This window comes from Vombatus ursinus, unplaced genomic scaffold, assembly GCF_900497805.2.
Source record: "Vombatus ursinus unplaced genomic scaffold, bare-nosed wombat genome assembly UNPS02008685.1, whole genome shotgun sequence".
In the NCBI taxonomy this organism is placed as follows: domain Eukaryota; kingdom Metazoa; phylum Chordata; class Mammalia; order Diprotodontia; family Vombatidae; genus Vombatus; species Vombatus ursinus.
Genome location: NW_020948463.1, coordinates 674,809 through 696,381, shown reverse-complemented (window position 1 = coordinate 696,381; position 21,573 = coordinate 674,809). Strand labels below are relative to the sequence as shown.

General features: G+C 40.5%; 1 protein-coding gene and 1 long non-coding RNA gene across 2 annotated transcripts in view; one reads left to right on the top strand and one right to left on the bottom strand.

Annotated features, from left to right (window-relative positions):
• Positions 1–14,772: 14,772 nt before the first annotated feature.
• Positions 14,773–21,573, top strand: part of LOC114034246 (RGM domain family member B-like) — a 31,282-nt gene continuing 24,481 nt past the window's right edge. The window contains exons 1-3 of the mRNA XM_027849845.1: positions 14,773–14,856; positions 15,943–16,040; positions 19,399–19,634. Coding sequence (XP_027705646.1) covers positions 16,036–16,040; positions 19,399–19,634 — 241 coding nt within the window. The 5' untranslated portion in view covers positions 14,773–14,856; positions 15,943–16,035. The remainder of the gene's footprint in view (positions 14,857–15,942; positions 16,041–19,398; positions 19,635–21,573) is intronic.
• LOC114034247 lies at positions 14,850–19,297 on the bottom strand. Its single transcript, XR_003568076.1, has 3 exons — positions 19,261–19,297; positions 15,523–15,615; positions 14,850–15,344 (listed from the first exon to the last, which is right to left on the bottom strand). It is a non-coding gene; the product is annotated as an uncharacterized LOC114034247 (long non-coding RNA).

Below are 21,573 nucleotides of genomic sequence, written 5' to 3'. Positions count from 1 at the left end.
GCATTCCTGATGAAAAGACCAGAGCTGAATAGAAAATTTGACTTTCAAATACAAGATGCAAAAGAAGCATAAAAAGGTAAACAGGAAAGAGAAATCATAAGACATTCATGATAATAATAAGGGATTCACATTCCTACATGGGAAAATAATATTTATAACTTTTAAAAACTTTCTCATTATTATAGCAGAAGCAGTACACACAAACAGAAAACAGAGGTGTGATTTAAATGTGATGGTATGATTATCTAAAAAATAAAATAAAATTAAGGGATGAGAAAGAAGAATGCACAGGGAGAAGGGAAAGGGAGAGGTAGGATGGGATAAATTATCTGACATAAAAGAGGCCTGAAAGAGCTTTTAGAGTAGAGGGGGAAATAGAGGAAGTGGGGAGGGGAGCACATGAACCTTACTCTCATTGGAATTGGCTTGAAGAAGGAATAATATACACACTGAGTTGGATGTAGAAATCTATCTCACCATATGGGAAAGTAAGAAGGGAAGGGAATAAGAGGAAGTGGGGAGCTAATAGAAGGAAGGGCAGTTTGGGGGAGGTAAAAGTCAGAAGCAAAACATTTTTGAGAATGGTCGGGATAAAAGGAAAGAGTAGGATAAATGGGGAAAATAGGATGGAGGAAAATACATAGTTGGTAATCATTACTGTGAAAAAAAATTACAATGAGTTTTTCTGATAAAGACTTCATTTCTCAAATATATAGAAAACGGAATCAAATTTATAGAAATAAGAGCCATTCCTCAATTGATAAATGGTCAAAGGATATGAACAGGCAGTTTTCAAAGTAATCAAAGCTGTCTACAGTCATATGAAAAAAAATGTTTTTCAAATCACTATTAATGAGAGAAATGCAAATTAAAACAACTCTGAGCTACTACCTCACACCTGGCAGATTGGCTAATATGACAGAAAAGGAAAATGACAAATGTTGGAAAGGATATGGGAAATCAAAACACTAATGTACTATTAATGAAGTTGTATGCTGATTCAATCATTCTGGAAAGCAATTTGGAACTACATCCAAAGGGCTATAAACCATGCATATCCTTTGACCAAGCAATCACTACTAGATCTGTATCCAAAAGAGATAAAAAAAAAAAAAAGAAAAGGGCATATGTGTACAAACATATTGGTAGCACCTCTTTTAGTGGTGGCAAAGAATTGGAAATTGAGGGAATGGCTGAACAAGTTGTTGTTTATGATTGTGATAGAATGCTATTGTACTTTAAGAAATGATGAGCAGGATGCTCTCAGAAAAATATGGAAAGACTTACATGAATTGATGCAAAGTGAAATGAACAGAACCAAGAGAACATTGTACACAGTAACAGCAATATTGTATGATCATCTACTGTGAATAACTTAGCTATTCTCAGCAATAGAATGATCCAAGACAATTCTATAGGACTTAGGATAAAAGGTCCTGTCCATGTCCAGAAAAATAACTGGTAGAGCCTGAATGTAAATCAAAGATACTTTTTCTTTACTTTCTTTATTTTTTTTGTTTTTTTTCCACTGTGTTTTCTTTCACAGAATGACTTACATGGAAAAGTGTTTTGCATGACGGCACATGTATAACCTATATCAAATTGCTTACCTTCTCAATGAGGGGGGAGGGAAGGGAGGGAGAAAATTTGGAACTCAAAATTTTTTTAAAAATATACTAAAATTGTTTTTACATGTAATTGGGAAAAATAAAATATTAAGATTTTTAAAAAGTTCTCCCTTCTCACCTACTTCAACCTCAAAATCCCATTTTCATAACCTACATTCTCTTATCTTTTGCTCCAGTCTCCAAAGAAGAGATGATCCTCCTGTCCTGGACCAGTTCCTCTTCTTGATCTCTTAATCCCATGTCCTCCTGTCACCACTAGCAACTTGTCCCTTTGATCACAGAATCATAGAGTTAAAGGGGGCTTTAGAAGTTATCTAGTATAATTCCCTCATTTTATAGATGAGGGAACTAAGGCCCAGAAAGTTTTAAGTGACTTGTCCATAGTCACACAATTAGTAAGTGCTCTTCCATACTTAGTTTCCCTTTTTTGTCATTTTGATGAGTAAGTAAATCCTCTGAGTTATGTTGATTTGTATCTTTTATTATTAATCATTTGGAACAATCATTCGTATGGTTGTTAATCTTTTTCAATTTATCTTTGGAGAGCTGTTTGCTCATATTCCCAATAACTTATTAAAGAAGGATTCCTGGTCTTATATATTTGTGTCAATTTACTCTATAACAGATTTCTATCAAAGATATTTAATGCAAAGAATTTTTCCTACTTCACAATTCCTCTTATTCATTATACATGTTTTTTTATTAAAAATACATAAGCTTTTAAATTATATATAATTGAAATTATATATTTTATTTTTTATGATTGCCTCCATTCCTTGATCAGTTAAAATTCTCCTGATAGTCATAGTTATAGGAGATGCCTCCTATTTCCCGCAATGTTTTTATTGTGTAACCATTTATATTTAGGTTTTGTATCTATTTGGAACTTATAGTGATATATTGTATAAGATGCTGGTTAAAAACCTAATTTCTTTCAAATGTCTTCTAGTTTTCCCAGAAGTTCTTGTCAAATAGGAAATCTTTAACTCCTCCTCCCATCCAAAATAGTCTGTGTGTTGGGTTTATTGAACACAAGACTGTTTCAGTATTACTTATCTAGTCTATTCCACTTACCTACTTTTCTTTTTTTAACTATTGCCAAACAGATACCTTGTTCTTCAGGGAAAATTTATTTTCAAAATGTGCACAGTTGGGATAGCTAGGTGGCACAGTAGATAGAGAACCGGCCCTGGAGTCAGGAGGATCTGAGTTCGAATCAGGTCTCAATGAGACCCTTGACACTTACTAGCTGTGTGACCCTGGGCAACTCACTTAACCCCATTGCCTAGCCAAAAAACAGAAACAAAAACAAAAACGAAAATGTGCACGGTGCTATATTTTTTTTACCTCACTCTTCTTATAATTGAAGTAATACAAGTCATATGTTGAACGTAGGTCATAGAAGTATTCCAGGAAATTACTTGAATTGATCTATGTTCTTATTGATTTTCAAGCTCCCTCTGATACAGATAGCTGCTCATCCATGACTATTCATCCTCTGTAACTCTTAAATATGTTCTCTTATAAAATTTCCAAAATGGGGAAAGATGAGAGGGTCCTACCCAAATTGCTAGATTTCTACTAAATGTTTCATTGAATGAACCTCCATTGAGTGCCAACAACAACAATAATAACAACAAGATACTCAGTATTCTAACAAATGACCACAGATTCAGATCTTTTATGTTTTTGCCTAATTCCAGCATTGAATCTAAACTAAGTGCAGCACCTGACATGGTATGGCCACCTCATCTCTCTCTCTCTCTCTCTCTCTCTCTCTCCTGATTTGTTAATAGCTACTAGTTACCTACTAGTAGTACTGGTATGAAGATAAGTTGGGTTCCCAGAACAGGACTACCACCACAAGGTTATGGTTCAAATTCCAGGATTATTGCAAGTTTAAAGACTTTATTGCTGCTTCAGTAATTCAAGAGTAGAAGAGGCATAAACTTGCTTTTGTGAGAACCAAAAGGGGAACAACTATCAGATATTCTACTTGATAAGATTAATAACATAATAAAACATCATGATCAAGTGAAAAGAATACTTGATTTAGAGCTAAATGGCATGAGTAGGAATACTTTCTCATTCATTTACTAGGTATATCACCCTGAGCAAGTCATTTAACTTCTCTAAGCATCATAGTATACATCAACAAAATGGAGATAATAATTTGTTTTGGCTGATGTGGAAAGAGAGCTGTAGATGTGTTTGAAGGGAGGGTAGAGAGTAGGAAAATTATATAGGAAAGGGAGAAGGGAAACTCTGAAAAAGAAATGAGCTCCTTAGACTTTTGAAAAATTTAAATTGTGAAGTAGAAAATCATCAACAAAAATGAATATTTTGAGAAAAAAAGTTATAATTGTAATTATGTATCTATGAGACACAATCTATTTAATATTAAATTTAAGATGGTAGCACAAAAATTGTACTGCTTGTTTGTGTTCCCTTCTGAACTTTCTTCAGCTTTCCTCTGTGCATTTTAAGTGTTTAATACATGCTTCAGAATCACTTTCACTTTCTACCATTTCCCCCAAAACCTCCCACTCCAAAATAAAATTCACCTTTATAACAAATAGATATAGTCAAGCAAAGCAAATTTGTGTTGTGTTGGTTAAAACACACGTCTCATGCTTCAACATCAGTGGTCAGTAGTATGACTGTTGTTCAGTCATTTCAGTCATATCCAACTCTTCTTGATCCCATTTTTAATTTTCTTGGCAAAGATTCTGGAGGGGTTTGCCATTTCCTTCTCCAACTCAATTTACAGATGAGGAAATGGAGGCAATCAGGGTTAAGTGATTTGCCCAAGATCACACAGCTAGTAAGTGTCTGAGGTTGGATTTGAACTCAGGAAGAGGAGTCTTCCTGACTCAAGGCCCAGCTCTCTATCCACTGTCCTGAATTATGATTAGTTATTACATTAATTCAAGTTTTTAAGGCTTTAAAAGGTATTTTCCTTTAAATTGGCACTGTCATTGTATAAATAATTTCTTGGTTCTTCTCATTTCACTTTTTATCAGTTCATGCAAGTCTTCTCAGGTTTCTCTTAATCTATTCCTTTTGCCATTTCTTAAGACACAATAATATTCTGTCAAATTCTACACCATAATTGGTTCAGCCATTCTTTAAATGATGGGTACCCACTTTGTTTCTGCTGGTGTTTTCTGTAAGACAAAATCCTACTACAAATAATTTTAAACATATGGGAATTTTCCCTCTGCCTTTGCACTTTTTGGGGTATATCAACAGCAGTGTTATCATTGGGTCAAGAGGTTTGTTCAGTTTAGAGACTATGGGAGTATAATGAGTCAGTCAGCAAGCATTTATTAAGTGTTTACTTTATACTAGGTACTGTGCCAAGCACTGGGGATACAAAGAAAGGCAAAAAAATAATCTCTGTCCTTAATGAGTATACATTTTAATGGAGGGAAGCAACATGTAATAACTATAACTAATAACTATAACTATAGCCATAACTATAACTACATGTATGTATGTATATATATACAATCACGTATGTATATATATATATATATATATACACACACATATATTTGGAGAGAGAGAGAGAGAGAATGTGAAAGTACTCTTAAAGGGATAGGTACTAATAGCTGGAAGAACTGGGAAAGACCTCTTGCAGAAGGTAGCTTTGAGTGGAGTCTTGAAGAAAACCAAGAAAACTAAGAGGCTAAAGTGAGGAAGAAGAACATTTCAGGCATGGAGGGCAGCCAGTGTAATGTATGGAGATGGGAGATGGTGTTTGAAGAACTGTAAATATGCCAGTGTAGCTTGATCATGTAGTATATGTAGGACAGTAAAGTATAAAAAGGCTGGAAAAGTAAAAAAAGTGGGGAGCAGGCTGTGAAGAGCTTTAGATGTCAAACAGAACAGTTTATATTTGATCCTGGAGGTAAAAGTTCCACTTACTCTCATTGAGTCAGACCTATACTTTAAGAAAAATCACCTTGGCAGCTGAGTGGAATATAGATTAGAGTTGGGAGAGATATGAGGCAGAGAGGCTAATTAGAAGACTTGTGGTAGTTCAGGTAAGAGGTGATAAAGGCCTGAACTAGAACTGTGGCCATATGAGTAGAGAAGAGGGAAAGTATAAGATAATGTGAAGATAGAAATGACAAGACTTAGTTATGGATTTGACATATGAGGGGAGAGTATCAAAGATAATACCAAGGTTGTGAGCCTGAGTAAGCTGAGAGGATGGTGGCAACTTCAAAAGTAATAGGGAAGTTTGGAAGAGGGGAAGAGTTTGAAGGGAAAAATAAGATGTTTTGGAAATGTTGAGTTTGGAAAGCCTACAGTACCTCCAATAAAGTTCAAGATATTAAGAAGATGATGATATATAACTAATTCAGGAGAGAAACTAGGGCTGGATATGTAAATCTGGGAATCATCTGCATATAGATTATAACTGACCCCAGGGAAGCTGATAAGATCACCAAGTAAGGTAATAAAGAAAAGTGAAGGCAGGCCCTTGAAGGATACATGCAGTTAGTGGACATCCTTAGATGAAGACTTAGCAAAAAAGAATGAGAAAGAGTGGTTATATTGATAGTAGGAGAATCAGAAGAGAATAGTGTCATGAAAACCTAGAGAGGAACGAGAATTCAGAAGATGCTGATTGACAGGTTCAAAGTTCAAGAAGGATGAGAAGGGAAGATTAGGCACTGAAGACATCACTGGAAACTTTGGAGAGGCCAGTTTCAGTTGAAGCCAAGTTCCAGAGGGTTTAGAAAAGAGTTGGAGGAAAATAATTAAGGATATCAATTGCAAATGCCTTTGTCAAGGAGCTCAGCCATGAATAAGAGGAGAGTACAAGATGATAATTGGTGGGGTTAGATGGATCAAGTGAGGTTTTGTTACTGTTGCTTTTGTGCTGGGTGGTTTTTTTTGTTGTTGTTGTTGTTTGTTTTCTTATTGAGATGAGGGAGACGTGGGAATATTTGTAGGCATCAGGAAGGGCACAAGTATATAAGGAAATACTGATGATAAGAGACTGAGAATGATAGGGCAATTTGCTACATAAATTAAGAGGGTACAGGATTAAGGGTATATGGAGAGGGGCTTGCCTGGGGAAGGAGAAGGGCCATATTTTCATCTGAGCCTAGAGGGAAGGAGGAGATAGTGAAGGAAGATTTCTGAAAGAAAAGAGACGGTGGTGAGGAGAAGTAAATAGAGTAGCTTGATGAATAGTATCAGTTTTTCCAGTGAATTATGAGTTGAGGTCCTAAGCTAAGAGGGTATGGGAGAAGGCAGTATCTTGAGAAACTTAAAAAGAACCAAGATATGGAATAACCACTGTGGAAAGTAGAGTGGCAAATCAATTAGAGAGAAATTGAATGTTTGTCTTGCTTCACTGAAAGTCCAGTTGAGACTAAATACCATCAATTTGTCCATTCAGTATGGTTTTGTGATTTCCTCTAGCTCTGTTCAGCAGCACATGAAAAGGAAAGAGAAAGGTGGGTGGTGGGAGTAATATAGAGTGGGTGGTTGGCAAGACACGGATCAGTGATACCACAAAGGAGCAAGGAGTATAGCCAGAGAAGGAATGATGGCCCAGGAAAAAAATTGATCCATGGAGGCAATGAAGATCATATTGATGACAAAGAAGGTGAAGAATCATAAAGGCATATGGAAAGATGGATTGGCAAAAGGTAATTATCAGATAAAGGAGTTTCGGGGTTCATGAACATGGAAACAGAACAATCTTTTTATGTAATTGAAATGCAGTGGAGGAATTCTTCATGGGAATTTAGGGTATTTGAGGGAGTATTCATATATATGCTGAAATCCCCTAGTGTGAGGGTAGGAGTTGGGGAGATGAGAAGACTGAATCAGTCACTGAGCTCACTGAAGAAGGAATAGAATTCTTTGGGGATGGGGTTTTATAAATAATAGCCACTAGAGTCTGGATTGTATTAGATGATAAATGAATGTATTTTGAATCTTAAAAAAGGGTCAATTAGTGAATGTGGTCAAGAGAGGTTCTGAAAGTGGCAAGGGCAGCTAGGTGGGCAGTGGATAGAGCATAGGCCCTGAAGGCAGGAGGACCTGAGTTCAAATACGGCCTCAGACCAAATACTTAACACTTACTAGCTGTGTGACCCTGGGCAAGTCACTTAACTCCAATTGCCTAAAAACAAACAAACAAACAAACAAAAAGTATCTCCTTCTACATAATAGGATTCCAAAAATATGTATTGGGGCAGCTAGATGGCACAGGGGCAGCTAGATGGCTCAGTGGATAGAGAACTGGCCCTGGATTCAGAAGGACCTGAGTTCAAATCCGGCCTCACACACATAACACTTACTAGCTGTATGACCCTGGGCAAGTCACTTAACCCCATTGCCCAGCCAAAAAAAAAAAAAAAAGAAAGTGGCAAAGGAGAGCAAAGAATAGTTCAACTTCCCCTTCTCCTGACCAATGAATGTGTGTGTGTATGTAGTGGTTGGGGAGGGGGGAGATATCAGGAATATGAGAAAAAATGTATTTCTTCCTGGAGTAGTGATGAGCAAAGCAGTGTTATCAGGAGGGAGGCATATCTCAGTGAGAACCAGAAGGTAGAAGGATTGAGAAACAAAAAGGTTTAAGATGAAAGGAAGTTTTCTGATTCCCAGGCATTCCAGTGGGCATAGTGAGTGTAGCAGGCAGTTCTAGAGTAGGACATTGGGTAAAGAAAATGGGAAGTAGGGTTGAGATAGGTAGGTGTGTGGGAAAAGTCACTTGAGAATAAGGAACAGAGTTTGTACAATGGCAGCTGGCAGTTCAGAATCACTAGAATGGGAGGATAAAGGGATGCTGAACATTAAGCAGCAAGTCCAAGCAGAGTGTCAGGAATTAGAAAGAAGCTATTTAGGAAACATAAGAGATTAGATTGTTCATGGTTCTCCCTTCAGGTTGTTTCCTGGCCAATGGGAATATTCTATTATATGAGACCTAAGAAGGTCCACCTTCTTAGAAAAGAAGGACCTGGAATGAAGGAAATATAAAAGGCCTTGTCTACAGGACAGCCAAGTGCTGAAAATGTTCCTGGTGGGGGCTCCACTGGGGTGGGAGGCAAGCAGCAAACCTAATACCATCCCTTTCTTGGTGCCCCATATATATGTGACTCAAAAGGCCTGGGAAACAGGCAGGATACTAAGGATCTCCCCCACCCTCCCAACCTTGTATGGCCTGTTTTAGGAAGTAACCCTAGTGTAGAACCTTACAGGAAGAAGTCAACAAAGAGCACAGGAGGTTGTCTCCACCTCTTGCCTTCAACTCAGTACTGGAGGAGCTGTAGTTCAGGTTCCAAATTGCTTTCCAGAGTGAACTTTCCAGACCAACTCACAGTTAGATCAGTTGTGAATTAGTGTGCTTACCTTCCCACAGCCTCTCTAACAACTGTTATCTTCCTTTTTTGTCACATTTGCCAATCTGATCAGTGAGGGGTAGGAGAGAATGGTAGAATGATACTTTTTCATTCGATTATTGATAGCCTGCCTTTCTTCTTTTGAGAACTGCCTATTTATATCCTTTGGTCATTTGCCAGGGATTGCTCTTGTTCTTATACAGTTGTATCAACTCTATATATATCTGGTATATCAGACAGACCTCTGCAGGAAAAAAAGATGCAAAGATTCCCTCTTAATTCCATTTGTGCAAAAACTTCTATTTTATATAATCACAATTATCTGTTTTACCTCCTGTGATCATTTCTATCCCTTGATTGATCAAGCACTCTTCCCCTATCCATAGTTGTGAAAAGTATCTCCTTCCATTCTCTTTTAATTTATTTATGATATGACCTTTTATATCTAGGCCGTGTATCAATTTAGAGTTTATTGTGGTAGATGGTGTGAGATGTTGATCTAAGCCTAATTTCTCCCAGGCTACTTTCCAGTTTTCTCAGCAGCTTTTGCCAAATAGTAAGTCCTCAACCTCAGTACTTGGTGTCCTTGGGTTTACTGAACACCATGTGACTGTGTTCAATTACTTTTGGACATTGTGTACCTATTCTGTTCCTTGGCCAGCTTTTTTCTTTTCTTTTCCTTTCTCTTCTCTCTCTGTCAGTTTGAGATCTACAACTAGATGCATTTCCTTCCCACTTTCTTTCATTATTTCCTTGAAATTCTTGTTCCTCCAGATGAATTTTGGTATTATTTTGTCTAATTCTATAAGGCAATTCTTTGGTACTTTGATTGGTATAGCACTATTATCATCTTATTACATTAGTTTGGCCAAACCATGAACAATTAATTCCTCTCTAATTATTTGTCTTTCTTTATTTATGTGAAGACTGTTTTATAGTGATAGTCATATAATTCCTCCGCATGTCTTGCTAAGTAGGCTCCCAGATATTTCATACATTCTGTGGTAATTTTGAATAGAATTTTTTTTCTTACTGCTTCTCTTTCTTCTGTGTTTTACTAGCAGTACACATAAAGGTTTACTATATTTGTGGGTTTATTTTCTATCCTGCTACTTTAATGACATAGACTGTTTCTTTTCATTTTGAGTTGAACTTCCAGGGTTCTATAAGCAAATATTATCTGCAAAAAGTGAGAATTTTATTTTTTCTTTGCCTATGCTTATTTCCTCAATTTCTTCCTCATTTTATTGCTATAGTTGGTATTTCTAGAATTTGTTTTATTGTTATGGCTGGTATTTCTAGAATAAATAACAGTGATGACAATGGACACCCTTGTCTGGCATAGTAACCAGCCAAACGTGATTAGCTGAGAACAGTGTATGTGTGTGTATGTGTGTGTGTCTGTGTCTGTGTCTGGGTATGGGTGTCACTTTAGGTTTACCCAGGTTCAGCTGATAGATTCTGACCCCTCAAAAAGCTTCCCACTTTCAGTTATTGGTTCAGGCCCAGACCCTGCTCACTCCTGGGGCAATTCTATTGTTGGCTCAAGTTTAAATCAGCTAGAGTGGAAAAGTGTTAAAAGTGCCTTGGGTATATAAATTAATCAGAGAACACATAATGATTAGAACAGAATCCAGGTACTTATCTACTACTACCATCTACTCCACTACTAGCATATGACTAAAGCTGAGAGAGTAACATTTAAACTTCATTGAAACATTTGCAAGAGGTTTCTTTTTGAGGGTCAATGGCCATTTTGTATTTTTCACATCTGTTCAGGTGCCTGGGAAGGATCTCACAAGGTCCTGTACCAAAGGAAGAAGACACAAATGAAAGGTGGCCCCAACCCAGGTACAGAATTGCCTAGGAGGTTGTGAGCTCATGGCTTGCAGATAGGTAAGGGGAGTTTTTCTACCCTGACCAAGCCCTTGCATAGCTTGGCACTTCAAATACTGCAGAAAAAGGAGGCCTCAGTGGTAGGGTTCACCCTTTTAGTTATCCGGAATTCTGGCTCAGTAGTGAATTAAAAGACTTTTTGTAAGCAACCCTAAATCATTAATTGACATGAATCAGCCAGTGAAATCTCATCCTTGGAAGCTCATGTAGGGTAAGGGTTAGGGATAGAGTTTGGAGGCTGGGTTGGTTTCTATAACATATACCTTGAAACAGGGCTACCCTTATCTTCTATGTGATTGCTTGGAATCCAAGTTTAGCATGCCCTAAGGAAAAATCTTGGGGATAGCTGCACTCATTTTACCACTTATTGGATAGGTAGGATTGTGGTGGGGTTTTTTTTTTTAAATAATTATTGTAAATGATACTAGTTCTTGGTTAAGTTTCCTTTAAAATAGAACTTTCAATGTTTAGAAATCTCAGTATTTTCAAAATATATGCATTGGATTGGGGTAACATAAAAAGGTTGTTAGGAGTAGGGCTAATTTCTGATTCTGTTAGTTTAGGTTAGATGTTGATACAAACTGCAAAATGAGGCACTCAGGAGTTCACAATAGGAGATTTACTTAGCCTAAACAATAATAAGAATACATTTAGCTTCTATAGACTGGGTCCCCGTGGTTCATATAATACTGAAATTCATCAGGTCACTAGGGCAAGGTTTGGTCCTGGGGCTGAGAAACGAGTGGGACCTTTTAATGCCCTTAGGTGACCAGGAAAGCAGCAATCCCTGAGGGTAAGGGCCCATCAAGTACCAAAGACAACTTTGACAACCAGTGACAAACCTATGCCTTGAGGATGTGGGGGTTACCCTTGGTAATTAGTCCTTTCACAGGGATGTTTGGAGCTTCAAATAAATTGGAAAACAACATAAAATCACAGAGGTTTACAGTATTTTCAAAAAGTAAGGTGAGTGATATTATAAAGAAAAAAATAATTTCTTCATAACAATCAATAAAATAAGTCAACATTGATATGAAAGTCAAGCACTTGTGAAACTCTTTTTCATGAAAAAATTCAAAATTAACTTGAAAAGCTAGTGTTATTTTATGTTTTATAATTTAAATATCCTGGAAGTAGAAGAGAAAAAAGAGAAAAGAGATCTTTTTTCCCTAAGAAAATAATTAATATTTCATTTTGAATTGCCTGTTATTTTCTGGGTATGGGAGCACACCCAGAATAAAACTCACTCAAAAGAAGGAGTGGGAATGCTAACATAAGGTCTTTGCTAGAGTATAATGAGGCTAAATAAAATTTAAATGTGATTATTTAACACATTTATTTGAGTATGAATAAGCTAGCATCTGAGACCCACTGACCAACATTTATAGAACTGGAAAAAAATTCTGCTTCTTTGTATGCATTGTGTGAGTGATGATGATGATGATGATGACGATGATGATGGCAAAAATTCAACAAAGCAGGGGAATGGTGAAGAACTGAACCTCCATTAGAAAGTATCTTCTCAGACCAGCTTTCTGGGATGGCTTTGAACTCTTGCATATCATTATTTTACGCACCTTCTTTTCTTTGTGTTGGTGGTGGGGAGAAGAAAAACATGGGAGACTAGCCTTTTGGATTTTTAATCAAAGCTACTGCTCTGCTGATTGCTGTAGTGGATTTTCAAAGGGTAAAGCAAGTGGGCAAATTAAAATCCCATGTTCCTGTGGGCTAGGAGCTGAGCTTTTCAAAAAGCTCTGCAGCAAGAGCATATTTTCAATTGTATCTTACTGTTACCCTATCCTTTCTGAGATCTACATCCTCAGAACTCTTCTCTTTCCAGTTGATTAGCACAGAAAGAGAAGAGAGACAGAGAAAGGCAGACAGACAAAGACAGAAAGACAAAGAGAAGGGGAAAGAGATGGACAGAGAAAACAGAGACACAGAGACACAAAGACAGACAGACCAAGAGAGACAAAGAGAGATAGACTGAGACTGAGACAGACTGAGACAGAGACAGAGGGATGTAGAGACATAGAGAGACAGAAAGAAGGGTAGGGGTGAGGCAAGAGAGGAGAGACAGAAAGACAGAGACAGAGAATATAGAGAGGTGGAGACTGAAAGGCATACATAGACAGAAAAAGACAGAGATAGGCAGAGACCGAGAAAGTGACAGTCACAGAAAGGAAACATAAGGAAAGCATTTTACAAGCCTTAAAGCACCATATAAATGAGTAATGATTATTATTTTAAGAAAGAGAGAGGAGAAAAAGTGGTCCTATAGTAAAGGGATAAAAGCAAGAGCCCAAATAAACTGGAGTCTAAAGTAATGAACTCAATGGGCTAATAGTGACAACTGGCTGTATAATATAAATAGATTAGATAGATCAAGTTCTTCACTTGAATTTTTGCCCTACAAATCTCAACATTGGCAGTATAACACAGTGAAGAAAGAAACTGCAATCTTTGTCTTTATGTGGACAACACCTCCCACTCCCCTCTGCGTCCCAAACATTGTCACTTTAATGGAAAGTTCCTTTTTCTGAGAATTCTGTTTGTTTGGTTTTTCTTTTTTCAAATTACAATTTCTCACTCTTAGTTAAACTTGCAGCCTACTGTTCCCTTTCCCGTGGTCCCTTAAACAGGAGAAAAAGAAGCCCAGTTGACTGTTTAGTAGTCTCGCGATTAATTCCCATAGACTGGGATTCCTAACCTTTGAACTATGATCTGTGAATAGATTTTAAGGTACACATGGACTTGGATGAAGAAGAATTATATTTGTAATCCAATGTATTTCTTTTTATGCATTTACAAACATTATTCTGAGAAGTTCATAGGTTTGTCCATATAGCCAAAGGGTCCATGATACAAAAAAAAAAAAGAAAGTTGAGCAAATCCCATCTCGTTTTCAATCTAAAATGTAAAGCGTTAAATCGGTGTGTGTGTGTGTTTGTGTATCATCGAATGTTGAGACTGGAAGGGATCTTACAAATGAACTTCATTCAGCCTCTTCATTTCACAGACAAGTAATTCATGGACACACAACAACCTTCCACACTTCAAAATTTATAAACAATGAAATGATGGAAAGTGTTAAACGTCTGTCAAGTGGCTAAGTTAAGGAAACAAATACAGAATGTGACTCCTAGGTAGGAAACAACTGGAAGGAAAATGCCGGAGGGCTAGCCTGGACCAGGCCATTGTGATCTCTAAGGCTTCTGGACACGCCAAGAAGTGGGGCGGAGCGTTTGTTGACTGTTTAAATACTTTAATGCTGTAGCACGCGTTGGTCACTGCTCGGTCCAGGCAAAGGCTGAAACAGCATTATGTTGTGAACAAGTGCTGCGGGTGGGAAAAGGCTAGGCGGCAGACTGGGAGGCACTGAATGTTAGGGCGGTGAAAGACACCCTTTGTGCAAGCATTCTGGAAAAGGAGGAAGGGAGTTGGGCAGAGAAAAGGAGAGGTGGAACTGAAAGGCCAGGGTTGCCATGCTCAGCTGATTCCGCCAGATGTGCAGGTACATTCCAGCGGTTACAGTAGCTGCTGAAAGCTCCTGTAGGGGGCCTTGTGGATTTCAGAGATGCGACAGAAGACGAATCAGCGCACTCCTTCAACCCTTCTTTGGTAGGGGGAGGGGAGGGGAACGAAGAAGGGGGATAGTTTCTGAGAACGGAGAAGGGAATTAAAGAATTCCCTCCTCTCCTTTACATAGGTGGAGGAGAGATCACACTGGCATTAAAAACACATCACCTCCCTTGGCTGCTGTGCCAGCCATCGGGAGACCGGCGAGCCGACACTGAGAAGGGCAAGCCCCGCCTGGGTGGAGGTGTTACAGACCTTCTTACCATACCTGGGGGAAAGGGGCGCCCGGACCGCGCTCCGTTCCTCCTGCACCAAGGCTGCATGGCTTGTGGCTTATTTTCCCAGCTGGCAAACGTCACCATGAAGACAAGGGAATGCCTGTGGTGAGTTGTTTATTTTGCTAAGAGTTTGCGGTGGGGTTGGGGTGGGGGTAGAGACAGAGAATGAAGGGGTGTGGAGGAGAGGTAGGGGGAAGAGGGAGTTGGGAACTGAACTGCATTGCTTGGGTCTCCATCCACCGAAGTAGTATAAATCTCTCAGCCCTCAAGGAAGCCGCTAAGAGAAAGGACTGTGCTAAAAACTGCTCCCCATCTACAAAAATTGTCCCTTTACGCCCTTTGCATAGTTGAGCCAATTTGATGCATAACAGTGGGCGGCTGATACATATACAGCAGATACACAACCCTTCACAAAACACACTAGTTGTAAAACAGGATGTTCAGGCAGTAGGTTTCCAGTGTTCAGCTAGCAACAGCAGTTTTTCCCGGGTCACAAAATTGGCCTCTGCCTTTTCCGTTATTTCCAGAAAAAGGGTTCCTGTAAGATTAGTAGATGTGTGTGGCATATAGGTGGAGTTGATGGAAAACTTGTCCTGTGGGAATCCCAGAAAAATAGATGAAGTTAGTGCATGCTTTCTTTGTATGCGAGTGACTTTCCTTATAATTCTTACAAAGAGTTATACTGACTTAGCAGTATTTATCATTCTCGAGGATAAACCGGTTTTGTGCCTAACAGACCCCCAGAAGAATCCCACAGAAAGTATTTGTTACCCTCATCTTTGCGGCAGGTGGTTTCAGAGTCTGATGAAATGTAAGCGGGTCCTGGGCTCAGTATCACAAAGTGTAACTGATGGTAATAATTGCCTGGAAGAAAATCCTAAATACATTAGTGAGATGGTAAAGCTTTTAAGGCTTTCTTGGGAGTGAGTGCCTGGCTAATGAGAGGTTAATTTTGTTTCCGAGGGAAGACTGTGCTGGTTTCCTGAGATAAATGGCCAGGAAGCACATTACCTCCCTGGCTCTGGCAATCGGCTCCCAAATGCTTTTTGCACCTGCTACTTTCAAGCTCAGTGAGTGGTTGTAAAGATGTGAGGATCCTGTCAACCAATTTTTGTAGGTACAATTAATGAATCTTCACCCTTACAATTCTGGACAGGGTACTAACTGTTGTATCTATTATCTAATACATAGGTTCAAAAAGTAAGTGCCAGGGTCCAAGCTTTTCAAGGACTTTCGATGCCCGTTTGGCCCTCCAGTCACCATACAGGACCATAAGGGTTAAAGATGATGTAAGTACAAACAGTTGGAGAGCTTGTATTCTTTTAGAACTTATTTTATTTTAGTTCCTTGACCTCCTGGCCTCAAAATGGTAGATAACAAGGTGGGGGGGGGCAGAGGGGAGTGGGAAACATATCACATATACTGTGTTTTAAAAATTGAAACCTCAGATCTGATACCCAGTTGCTCTTCCTTAATGCATTGTATTAAGCAGACAGACCTTGAGACCTGTGTTGGATTTCTGAAAATGGATATTATATTAACAGGGGAACAGTTAAGCCATCATGAATGCCTTCAGGAAAAGCAAACCACATTTTGTTTAAAATCCATTAATGCTTCTTGCATGTGTTTGAATTCTACCCAGTTACACATTAAATTTATGTTTTGCTGGGTCCCTGAATAGCCTGCTACCTTGTTTCCTCTTTACTGGACTAAAAGAGAAATGGGAATGAGGGAAGGAGAAGGAAGGAGGGGAGGAGGAACTAAATAGTTGGATGGATTCCTGACTTGTAAAAATCATTGATTTCAGCATATTGTTAGTTTGAAATGTAAAGTCATTATCTATCAGTGATGGAATAGCCATTCGATTCTGTTTTTCCCAAAGTTAATGCTGGGGACCTCATCTCATTTTTTTAAGTAAAAACACTGTGTGCCCTTTGAAGTCCATCTACAATGCTCTTGGGTTTAAAACCTGATACAAATTATTGATATCAATTCTAATTTACTATTCCAGTCCCTCACCTCACCTAATGCCTTGACACTTGAAAATGGGAACCTCCTTAATTGTAAAAATTAGCATTTCCCTCTAGCCAACTATACACTTATACAGCAATAAAAAGTGAATTGTTACACACATAAATCTTGAGCTTGTCAAATTTTACAACAGAGGAACAATAAAGCACCTTAGAGAGATGAAATTTTTCCTGTTAAGTGTCATTTAGTGACCCTAGAGTTTGCAAAGAGCGCCCTCTATTGTTGGCAAACTCCAGAGTACCTGTCATCATAGTAATGAAGCTATGAAAACCTCAGAGAGTCAGGAAAAAAACAAACAGACCTAAATTATTTTTTTAAATTTTGAATATTTGTTATATGCTGAGTTACAAAGAATTTATGATGCTTCTTTCAATTGGTTCCTAAAACACAAGTTTCTGGATTAAAGGAGGACCAGAAAAGCAAATTTTATAAATTGTGTCAGTTTTATTACACTATTTTGGAATATTTAATTGCACCTGTTTATTTTTTTAAGGAAAAAAAAACTTCCATTGCTACAATTTTGATTTACATAATCTATATTATAATTACTTATATCCTACAAAATAGTTGTGCCAACACAATAAAACTTTGGTATGTAGCAAAATCTTGAAGTATGCTAATTTCACATCTGATTCCCTACGAAAAATCATTTCTCCAGGTCGTAGTAAAGCTATTATTATGTTATAACATAGTCAAAGCTTGAATTATATCTTAGGCAGTGAAAGTTATGTTTACTACTTGAGTCACCCCATCACGTGTAGTAATTATGCAATTAAAACGTATGGCTGAATAGCGGAGGCAATCCTGCATAAAGGCCCCAGTCTTGGCTACAGCAGAGTCTGTAAGAAGTAAATTGTCAAATTGAGGGAGGATGCTGCAAGTCCCCACTATCCAAACTTATTTGAATAGCACACTGTTTAAAAAGGGGGGAGAGGGGGAAGGGTTAATGTGTCCATGCCTGATTGTTTCCAAATAGTGTCAAAGTTGTGATATGGGACCTATGGACAAAAAAAAACATCAGTCATGACTTGATTAGGTTAAGGACGATAATATGTTTTCTAGGAGAGATAGGCAAAGTGGTTTCAAGTAGGTTAGGTGGCAGTCCACAGCTACTGATAATCATAATGATTCTATCTGACTACAGGATTCTGGCTTTCACCCTTTTCCGTCTCAGTCTCCTTACAGACAAATTGGCCTTTTCCTTGTTTCCAATTCTGGAAAAAATAAGAGATTTAGTTCATGAGTTGGTTGCTAGGGCCTGGGATACCTTACCTAGGCTCAGGCATACAACAACATTAACACATTTATATAGCATTTTAAGCGAAGTGCTTTCCTAAGCCTAAACCTGTGAGGCAGGTAGGGCAAGTAGTTACCTTTTTTCAGATGAAGAAACTGAGGCTATGAGAAGTTGTGACTTGCCCTATCCACGATTTCACAATTAGTTAAGCATCTGAGGCTGAGCATTAACTTCTCATTAATCTAAATTATCCTCTAATCGGGCATGTTAAAGTTTGCCCGCTGTGGGTGAACTAAGTAGACACTAACCCACGGGCCCAAACTAACCAGCTCTTAGCTGACAGTCACTAACTGGCCACTAAGCCCTGACTTTGATGGTGAAGTCGAAGGAAAGAAAGCTTTCTCCAGCGCTGCAGGAGCGCCACTGGGCGATCCCGGCCCCGCGAAAGCGGCCAGTGAATTCCAAGGCGAGCCCACGGAGGCCTCTGCCAGCCAATCAGCGGCCCCGACCCGCCAGCCACATTCCGACTCCGAAAAGCCCGATTTCTTCCCTGCGATGTTGCACTCTCGAGATCTGAGTCGGAATGCGGTGTCCGGGGAGGTGATTGGCTGCGAAGGTGAAGCCCCGCACACGTGATCCGAAAACGCCGCTCCGTAGGAGCAAGGAGGGAGGTAGGGCGTGGCCGGCGGGGGCGGGGAGCACGCGATAGAAAACAAGCGAGCCAAACTTGGGAGGCCGAGTGGGGCCCTCTTAAAGTAACCCAAAAGGAGGGACCCCCCCCCCGCCCGTCTGTTTATATTAGGCTACATTAAAAGAGCAAACACCAAAACTGTAAAGAGAGGAGGCGGGCTGGGCAAGGGTGATGGCCAGTCGCCTCGTCTCCGACACCCCGGGGCAGCCGAGCTCCCACCGCCCTGGGCGGGGAAGGCGGGCCCCGGAGGCCCTGAGAAGTGTCGGCTCTGTCTGGGTCTGCTGGCGCTCGCGGCCCCTGGGACGCCGCTGAGGTAGGAGGAGGGCGCGGATTGGCTGCGGGCGCGCCCGACGTGGGAGGGGAGTGCGGCGCTGAGATTGATTGATGGGGCGGGGGAGGGGCGTGCGGAGACACCCGAGCGAGGCCGGGCCCCGCGCGCACACTCGCCCCCCGGACCCGCGCGGCGCACGCAGCCCCTATCCCGGCCTCGCCGGAGCCCGCGCGCTAGCGGCTTTAGGAAGTGGGGAGGCAGGCGGCGAGACTCACTGACCTTCTTTGTGTTCTTTTCTCCTCCTTTTGCGATGCTGCCGGGGGCCGTTCTCCTCCTCCTCCTCCTCCTCCGGCGCGGTGTTCCCTGCTGCTGCTGCTGCGGGGGCGGCGGCCGCCTCTCGCCGTCGCGGGACTGAAGGAGGAAGAAAAGGAAGCGAGGCCCGATCGCGTGTCCATGCAGCAGCCCCGGCTCCCGGGCCCCCACGCCGCCGCCAGAGCCCCGGAGGAGACCTGCATGGACGGGCATGGGGAGAGCTGCCCCTTCCTGCGCCGCCGCCGGGGCTGAGCCGCGCCGGCGCCGCCTCCGTCGCCGCTGGCGCTCGCCTCCTCTGGCCGCCCTGCTGCTCCTGCTCGGCCTCGGGGGGCTGCCCGCAGGTACCGACCGGCCCCTGCCCCGGGGGGGTGTGGGGGGGCGCGTCCACACATGCCCCAGCGCCCACGCACGCGCACCCACACCCCACACCGGGCTCCAGTGACGGGCGCGGGGATGGGTGGAGGGGGAAGGTTGGAGAGGCGCACTCACTTTTACTGTACTTGGAGATGCTCCCCCGAGAGAAGTTGGCCACGGCGTGGTGGTGGTGGTGGGGAGCCCACGGAAAAGATTCGATTTCTTTGTTTCTGGCTGAAACCCCTAGAGATTGCAGAGCAAACGCGCGCGCGCGAGTGTGTGTATGTGTTGTGTGTGTGTGTGTGTGTGTGTGTGGCTTCAGGACACCTGGCTGGCTTAGCAAAACCTTGTAGTTGGAGCAACTGAGACAACTTAAAAACATTTGGCAAGCCTGAGAGATGCGTGTAAGATGGCCCCTTCTCACGAGCCTTCCCTTCCACTTTGCTCAGACTTCTGAGAGGTCCCCCCTGGGTGAGAGCCTGAGGGAGCTGCAGGGAAGTGGAAGAGGAGTGTTGGTTTTGAGCTTTATGCAAATGCTCCGGATGCATTATTACTCTGCGATCGTATTTACTAAAAGTCCGGGATCAGATCGAGTTTCCGCTGCTGCCTCCTCCATGCTGGAGAGAAGGAGCCTTGGGCTGTTTCTCTGGAGTTGGGGGGTTGCGTGCATTTTAACTGGAATGTGGAAACCAGTATGTAGCTTAATCGCACCGTAACTAAAATACTTTTAACCGACTCCGTATTTGAAAAACGTGGTTTAAAGCATTTTTCAATTCTCTCCCTAAAAACTTGTGGCCAGAAACATTTTCTGGCACTGTAGATAGGGTGTGAGAGAGGTTAATATTTGCCAACCGTTGTATAGTCCGTATTATTCTTCCCTAATGAAAACAGCACTGTAGGTACTTTGATTTGGGGCAGCACGAGAAGGAAATCAATCTTAGATTGGTTAGATTGGGGGTTGATGTGTTAAAAATCTATTGATTAATTCCCCTTAAAAAGAGTACCAGGTTTCTTTGTAAGGCATTGACTTAGGGGGAAAAATGTATTGAAAACTGAAAAGGGATTCTCTGAAACTGGAAGTTTTACCCTATTACTTCAGGATGAACACCTTTTACTTTTAGATGAACACCAATCACCAGTGCTTATATCAGCAAAGTATGTGAGTCCTGTGCTTTTCACGCGACTGAGATGTCTGTTGTAATTGTCATTTATTTACTAGGTTGCACCAGCCACTTTAAAATCTGGAATGTCTTTAAGTAGTGAGGGGAAAAAAAACCAGAAGAAAACACTTTGCTTCTTGGCGAAGCAGTACAACCAATTTTATCTTGTTTCCTATTGTAACTGTTGATATGAGGGGAAGATAGAGGGCAGACCTTAAGAAGTATGTGTCAGGTTTCAGAATTAAATTTTTAAATGAAATTTTATTTCCTTTGAAAAATAAATAGCTAATTGTATGCTATATATCCAGGAATATTCTTTGACAATATTTAAAAGGTACATTGTTTTAAAATGATTAGAGGATCTTTGAAAAGGTGAGAGGAGTCATCTCAGTGCTTGCATCACTTTCTACTTGGGCTCAAAGAAAATAAAATTGGACCAAATGAGTGTTTTAACAAAAAGGCAATTTTAATAATCAAATGTTTTGTATTGTGTGGATTGATGTGTAAAGTACTAGGTATCTGCAACTAGAAAATATAAAACACAGTGTCATGCTAATAATTGTAGTGATAACTAACATATATAACATTTTAAAGTTTGCCATATATCTTCTCATTTGAGCCTCACAATAACTGTGTGAGATAAACACTGTAGGTATTTTACCCTCTACCCTTCTTTCCCTCCATCATGAGTGAGGCTCAGAGGGATGAGGGAATTGAGGCTCAGAAATTAAGTAACTTGCCCATAGTTACATAGTGTCAGAGGTGG